At 68.5% G+C, this 7,585-nt stretch overlaps 1 protein-coding gene across 1 annotated transcript; it reads left to right on the top strand.

Annotated features, from left to right (window-relative positions):
- The first annotated feature begins 1,061 nt into the window (after positions 1–1,061).
- On the top strand, positions 1,062–7,283 carry ADM2 (adrenomedullin 2). The gene is made up of 3 exons (XM_055809285.1): positions 1,062–1,157; positions 1,270–1,399; positions 4,949–7,283. The coding sequence occupies exons 2-3, from the start codon at positions 1,293–1,295 to the stop codon at positions 5,436–5,438; spliced, it is 597 nt and encodes a 198-aa protein (XP_055665260.1). The 5' UTR covers positions 1,062–1,157; positions 1,270–1,292; the 3' UTR covers positions 5,439–7,283.
- Positions 7,284–7,585: the final 302 nt, after the last annotated feature.

Raw genomic sequence — 7,585 nt, 5'->3', positions numbered from 1 at the left:
CCACCACCCCGGGTTTCGGTGAGCTTCGTCCCCCACGGGGGAATGCCGGGACTGGTCTGACCTCTGCGGATTACATTCCTTAATTGTTTTAAAAGGCCTCATGTGATGTTTAAAAACATTAACCTAAATTAGCCCTGGGAGAAGGTGCGTGCAGACACATGTCCCCGGAGAGTGGCTCCAGCTCTGCTCACCGGCTGTGCCAGATGCCGGCTGCAGTGCCCGGGGGTGCTGGGGTGCTACCCCCTGGCAGGATGGGGCTCCCAGGCAGTGTGGGCAGCCATGGGGCGCAGGAGGGCTAGCCGAACTGGGGGCACTGGGCTGCACTGGGCTTCCCCCTGCAGCCCGGGGAAGGGAGGCAGGATGTGGCCCTGGCCCTCCAGCATGGGTTTGCCCTCTGAGTGTGGGGACCAGTGAGTGGAGCCACAGCAGGCAGGAGGCAGGCAGTGGGGCTTGGCAGGGCTGAGCATGTCGCGATGTGGCACAGCGTGGCTCCCGGGGCCTGGCAGGGCCCAGCACCGCCGGGCCTGGCCCCAGCTGTCACAGCTGGCCTCGGAGCACAGGGGCTGGGTGTGGGTACCCTGACCCCCCACATCAGCCCTGCCTAGATTCCTTGGACGGGTCCCCCAGCTCCATCCCGGCCCCAAACAATTTCCCTCCAGTGGGTCTCCCAGCCCAGCCCTCCCCGGACTGCTCCCCCAGCCTCATCCCACCCCAGCGCGCCCCCCCACAGGACCACTCCCCCAGCTCCATGCCATCCCAGCGCCCCTCGTACTGCTGCCCCAGCCCCAGCCCCAGCCCAGCCCCCCCGGACTGCTCCCCGAGCTCCATCCCAGCTTCAACCCGTTTACGGCCGGGTGGGTCCCCCATCCCATCACGGCCCCCAGGCCGCTCCCCCGGCCCCATCCCATCCCATCACGGCCCCCCTCCGGGCGGGGGCCGGGGGAGCGGCGGGGCCGGGTGCCGGTGCGGAGCCGGGGGGGCCGGTGCGGGGCTGCCCCGGCCCGTGGCTCCTCCCGCGCCGCCCGACTCCTCCTCGCCCGCCGCGCCGCGCCGAGCCCGGCGATATTTAACCTGGGCCGGGGCGGGGAGCGGCAGCGCCGAGCGAGGCACGGACGGACCGAGCCCCAGCCCCGAAGCCAGCCCCAGTCCCGGCCCAGGTACGGCCCGGCCCCCCCGGGACCTCGCACCGGCGCCCGGGCTGCGGGACGGGCATGGGGCAGCTGGAGCCGAGCCCCAAGCCCAGCCCCGGCCCTTCTCTTCTCCCCGCAGCCGTGTCCCGGCCCGGTCCCGCCATGAGAGCCCCGGCGCCGGTTGCGCTGGGTTGCATCAGCCTGGTGCTGTGTCTGCTGGAGCTGCCCGCCTGCCTGCCCCTGCCCGACGGCCGCTCGCCCAAGCGCAGGTGAGCCGCGACCCCAGCCCTGCCCCCTGCCCAGCCCTGCCCCCTGCCTGTGCCGGCTCTGTGCCCCCTGCCCGCACCCCTGCCCGTGCCAGCTCTGTGCCCCATGCCGGTTCCGTGCCCCCCCTGCCCAGGGCAGCTCTGTGCCCCACTGCCTGCCCCCTTGCACTCTCCAATGAGCCTCAAGCCCCCCCGGTCCCAGCCCCTGCCCCGGTGAGGGCTCCGTGCCCCCTTGCAGAGGGCCCAGCCCCCCCCCATCCCACGGGCAGCCCCCCATCCCACGGGCAGCCCCCCATCCCCGGGCAGCCCCCCATCCCTCAGTCCCAGCAGCCTCTCTCCCTGCCTCGCCTGGGGTTCGGGCAGGGCCCGGCCTGGCACCGCCTCTGTGTGTCTGTCCCACTGTCCCCGCAGTGTGAGGGGACATGCAGCCCCTCACTGGAGCCCCTTGTGCTGGTGGCAGGTTGTGGGCAGGTTCCCGGGGAGGGCAATGCCCTGGAGAGGGGGGGGGGGGCTGCATGGAGCAGCTGGGCTGGGGGTCCCCTTGGGCACAGTCTCCTGCCTTGACCCCAGCCCTGTCTTCTCTGCATGTCCCGTGCCTGTCCCAGCAGGGACCTGGGGTGACAAGGCGGTAGGAGCATGGCAAAGGGTCCCCAGCCCTGTGCTGCACCTCGTCCTGGTGGGAATGGGGGAATGGTGCTGGGAGCAGGCAGGATGTGGCCAGGGCTGTAGGGATGCAGTGTGCTGGAGTCGCTGAGGCTGGTCAGTGGGTTTGGGGGGGGACAGAGGTCAGCATGGTAACCGTGCCTGTGCACCGGGTGGGCAGGGTGTGTGGGCATGCAAGGGTTGGGTGAGGTTTCCATGCACAATGTGATGGAGAGTGCGCGTGTGCCAAGGTGTGTGTGGCTGCACTTGTGTGCAAGGTGAGGGGCAGCTGGGGGCTGCAGGGTGCCAGAGTCCCCCGCTGAAGGGGGCACCTCGGGTCGGGACTGAACCTCAGGCGTGCACACGCTGCATGCACCGCATGTGTGTGCATGCAGCGTGTGCGTGCACAGGCTCTGCGGGTGTGCATGTTGCTGCTTGAGGAGCGGGTTTGGGCTTTGCCCAGTGCCGTGGGAAGCCTGCGTCTGGCTCCAGAGGGATCTGCGAGCAGCTCCTGCCTGCCTGGTGCCTCAGGCAGCCATCAGCCAGCTCCCAGGGGTCTGGGGGGGCGGGGTAACGACCCTGCCCGGGCTATGTGTGGGGCCACATCCTGCTGCAGGGATGGACAGGGGATGGGGTGGGGCAGGCACCCCGACCCTGGGCACAGGCTGGGCAGCTCTTGCCATGTCTATGGGATGGGTGTGGGCTAAGACATGGGGGTCCCTGGCATGGGGGTCCCCGTGGGGGGAGCTCTGTGCCACTGTGGGGGTGTTCTCAGGCTGGACCCTGCTATGCAGGGGCTGGTGGCCCAGGGTGGGGATGCCTGCAGCTGGGGAGCGTGGGTGCCAGCTCTGCGCCAGTGCAAAGGCCGTGGGAATGGGGTGGGCGGGCAGCGGGGGGATGCTGGAGGGGGCCAGGGGCTGTGCAGGAACCGCTTGTGGGAGCCAGGGGGGAACTGTTGGGAGGCGCTGGTGCAGCCAGTGGCAGCCCTGGGGTTGGTGGGTGCTCCCCAGTGTGTCCAGTGAGGCTCGCAAAGCCCGGGATCAGACATGGCAGCCGGAGTGGCGGTGATCCCACGCACAGCCGGATAGGGCCGGAGCTCAGCTGGGGCAATTGCACGCCATGACAGGGCCAGCCGGGGTGAAGCCAGGGCAGAAGCCAAGCGTGGGGAGGGAGGGGAACTCCGCTGCTGGCAGCCATCCCACAGGATGCCAGCACGGGGGCTTTTCAGCCTGGGAGTCTGGCAGTGCATTTTGGCTTGGGGACACTTGCCGGCTGTGGGACAAGAGCTGGCCGGGAAGGGCCTGTGTGCCACAGCCTGGGCAGTGCCAGGATGGAAGGCTGAGGCTGCTGGTGTTTCCGGGCACTGGCCACCTCCTGTAAACACATCCCGGGACGGGAAGGGGCTGCAGGCGCTCGCCGGCCCCCCCCCCGGTGCTTCCCGTCTCTGCAGCGCTGGAGGAATTTGGCCTCTGTCCCTGCTCCAGCGGCTCGTGGCCAAGTGGCGTCCGGCCTCGACCCGGCTGTGCCGTGCCGGGATGAGCCCTCCAGCACCCCGGCTCCCCGCAGCCCTGGGCAGTGGGGGGCTGTGGGGCGGGGGGGGGCGGTGTGGGGCGTGTCTGGGCCTGTGTGTGTGCCGGGGCACCTGCGCCAGGGTCATGCCATGGATGTGCCCACACGCTGGGCTGGGGGCATGTGTGTGCACACTGGAGTGTGGGCGTACCTGCATGCGTGTAGGGGTTATATAGCGTGTGTGTGCTGGGAGATGTGTTTGCCTGCATGTATGTAGGGGTTATGGAGTGTGCATGCATGCGTGTGCCAGGACATGTGTGACAACATGTGTACAGGGGTCACTGCGTGCCTGCCTGCATGCACACTGGGCTGTGGGTGTTCTCTGTGTGTGTACAGGGGTTACAGAGGGAGGGAGCGTGCATGTGTGCGCATGCTGGGACATGTGTGTGCCAATGTGTGTACAGGTAGCGAAAGGGGGGGGGGGGTGCACTCAGGGATGTGTGTATGCAGGGTGGTGCGGGAGCTTGGGCCACAGGGCACAGCAGTGGGTGCCAGTGCAGGGTGTTACCATGTGTGGGCAGGGCCAGTGTGGGCAGCAGATGGGCTCCTGCCAGCGCTGCCCCAGCCACACGCCACCCCTACAGCCACCTGGGTGCTGCGATTCCTCCAGGGCAGTGATCTGGGGGGCAGAGCCCCAGGGCCACCATGGTGGGTGCCAGGCATGGGGCCACTGGCTCCTCTGCAGGGGGAGGCCGGCCCGGAGCCAGGGATCCCCGTTTGCACACCTTGGGGGGGTTCCTTGCAGGGGGCAGCAGGGCTGGCACACCCGGGCACCCCGGCAGTGCCTGTGTTTGTGGGTTGGCAGCTGGCTTGGTGTGGGGCTGGCAGGGGTGTGTGGCAGGGCTGCCAGCCATGGTGGGCAGTGCCATAGTGGGCCGTGGGGTCCCCTCTGCCCAGTGGGATGGGGGACATACGGGGGGTGTCCCAGCCCTGCTGGTATGGGTCAGAAGGGGCTGGCTCGGGGCTGCAGCCCTGGCGGTGGCAGGCAACTCCTACCAGCCCTGCTGCTGTGGCATGATGCCGACGCGAGACCATGGAGTACGTGTACAGCTGCAGGTAGCAGCTCCCCTTCCCTGGCTGCTGCCGCCTCCTCATCCTCCTCCTGGCTCGGCAGGCCTGGGGCCCAGGGCAGAGCTGGGCAGAGTGGCTGGGAAGGGTGGCTGAGGCGCCCACAGCTGGGCTGGGGGGGCTGCCTCCCCCCAGCACACCATGGCATCCCTGACATGGCCCCACCAACCCCTCTTATGCCCGCTGACACGATGCCTGCCCCTGTCCAGGATGCCACAGCTCAGCCCACTGAGCGTCGCCCCCTCTGCTGACACTGCTGCCATTCTCTTGCAGGGAGCCCCCAGACCGGAGACCCTCCCCAGCCTCACTCCTTGGGGACCACCCAGGACCGCAGCCCCCGGCCCTGCCGCAGCCTGCTGGTGGCCCTCGGCAGAGACCACTCATCCCACGGCATGGCCCCAAGCTCATGCCACGCCATGGGACCCCGGCTCTCCCCCGACACGGTGCCCGCCTGGCCCCCCGGCACAGACTGCTTATCCCACGGCAGCACCCAAAGCTCATCCCCCGGCACGGAGCCTGCCTGTCCCCCCGGCATGGCCATCGTCCTGTCCTGCGGCACAGCCCACGGCACGGCCCCCAGCACCCACGGGGCCGCCGGCACGCCTCGGGGCGGCTGCAGCACGCACAGCTGCTGCGGGTGGGCTGTGTGCTGGGCACCTGCCAGGTGCAGAACCTGAGCCACCGCCTCTGGCAGCTGATGGGCCAGTCGGGCCGCCAAGACTCGTCCCCCATGAACCCCAACAGCCCCCACAGCTATGGGTGAGGAGGGGGGGCATCACCACACCGGATCGCCTTGCCCTGTGTCCCCAGCTCTGCCCCGCGGGACCCCCCACTAAAGCGCTTCCAGAGTCAGATGTGGTTGGGCTCCCTCTGCACCTTTTGGGGGTGACTGGTGCTCCCCAGGCAGAGCCCAGCTCTGGCCACAGCTCCACCATGGACACGGAGCCCATGGGAGCATCCCTGTGGAGGGGCTCCCACCCTATCGCCAGCTGGAACCCCATGGAGAGCAGAGAGGACTGTGAGCCGGTGGCCCATGGTGGCCCATCTGGCCAGGTCTGGTGACAGTGGGTCCAAGGGGCAGCCGGGGATCCTGCTGACCGCAGCAGCGCCAGCACCTTGTGCAAGAGCACAGGGCCAAGCCCCTGGCCATGCTCCAGCCTGACTCAGCAGCTCAGCACCATGGGTGGGGCAAGCTGTACCGCGGCACCCCACAGCACCCCCTCGTTCCCACCTGAGACCCCTCCTGTGCCTGCCCAGGGTGGCACAGCTGTGTGGGTGGGGGTCTTGCTCCAGCCCAGCTTCCCCGAGCCAGGGTAGGGGCGTGGGGCAGTCCCCAGCACCATTCCCCCTCATGGGTCCCTGACTGGGGCTCAGCAACTCGGGGGGTCCCTTCCCAGGCCAGAGGCTGGAGAGGTCCCATCCTCCTCAGAGAGGATGCTGTCCCCTTCCCCTGGCACCCTGTCCTGTTCCCCCGAGACACTGCCCACAGCCTTGTGATGAGATGGGGACTGAGTGCTGGGGGATGGTGAGCTGGGCACATTGGGGGCAGAGGAAAAGCCAAGGTCCCCCTCCTGCCCTGTCCCTGCCTCTGTCCCCTCCAGTCCCCTGGTGCAGGCTCACCTGTGGTGTGGGCAGACTGGCAACAGCCCCTGGCCCCGCTGGTGACAAGCTGTGCCCCTGCAGTCTTAGGGACTAGCCTGGGGTGGTGGCCCACAGGCACAAGGGGGACGCAGGTATCCCTGTCACCTCATACCTTGATGTGTCACCCTGGTGGAGCTGTCGCCCCCCTGTTCCCCCCCATCCTGGGCTGCACCTTGGCTCTGGCGCAGGGATGGTCAGCTGAGGGGGCACGGCATGGATCCAGCCCTCCATGAGGAGGGCAGGAAGCCTGAACCCCCCAGCCCCCTTGTGCCCCTCCTGAGCACCCTCCTTCATCAGCCCCTCTGGAGCACCCCTGTCCCCAGGAGCCCTCCAGAACACCCCCAGCCTCAGAAAGACCCCACCGCAGGAGCACCCCTGTTCCCCCAGGGACAGCCCCCCCCCCCCCCCCCCCCCCCCCGAACACCCCACCCCAGAAGCACCCAGCCCACAGCAGCACTGGGTAAGCATGAGGGGGAGCACCCAGGGGCGCTGCTCCTGGACCCTCTCCCCCTTCCCCAGGGTCCCAGCCCTTGCTCCAGCCAGCTGACAGGGCAGGAGGGGACTGGGACAGGGAGTCTTGTGGCCATTGTGGTGGGTTCCTGGGTCGGGGCTCCCCTCTCAGGTGCAGGAAGGGGCCACTCCCAGCACTCCAGTGCTCCTGGAGCACCCCCTGCCTGCAGCCCCCATGTCTGGTGCTGCCCATTTGGCAAAGGGCTAGGGGACCTGGCACTGTGCCACGGGGACAGGAGGCAGCAGCACAGTGCCATGCTTCCAAGGGGTGCATGGGGACCTGAGGCCTTTACCCCCCCCTTCCCTTGGGTGCCCCCCAGGCTGCAGAGGGGCTGTGCTAAGCCTCTTGGGTGCCCGGGCCTGATCCTGCCCTGCAGCAGCACCAGAGCACAGAGCACTCACCTGCTCTTTTCAACCAAAAACCTGTTTTTGTGCAGAATAAAGTGTGTGAGGAGGGGTCGTGGCTGGTGCTGGCCGGGCAATGTGCCCAAAGGAATCGGGCATGGAATGGGTGGCTGGGCAAGTGGCTGCCTTGGGCAGGGCATGGGCACCTGAGTTCCATGGCCACTGGCCACAGAACATAACTGGCACTGGCCACTTCTTGCAGCAAGCGCAGAGATAGCCATGCAGCGGGGACAGTTGCAAGTGCAGGGACAGCCGTGCAGTGGGGACAGCCGTGCAGCGTCCATCCCAGTGGCAGCAGCAATGCCCACCTGGCACCCACAGCCATGCGGGGCCAGTGGGTCTGAGCAGGACCAG

Source organism: Falco peregrinus, chromosome 6, assembly GCF_023634155.1.
Source record: "Falco peregrinus isolate bFalPer1 chromosome 6, bFalPer1.pri, whole genome shotgun sequence".
Classification (NCBI taxonomy): domain Eukaryota; kingdom Metazoa; phylum Chordata; class Aves; order Falconiformes; family Falconidae; genus Falco; species Falco peregrinus.
Note: the sequence above shows the minus strand (reverse complement) of the source record. Positions and strands in the feature narration are given on the sequence as shown.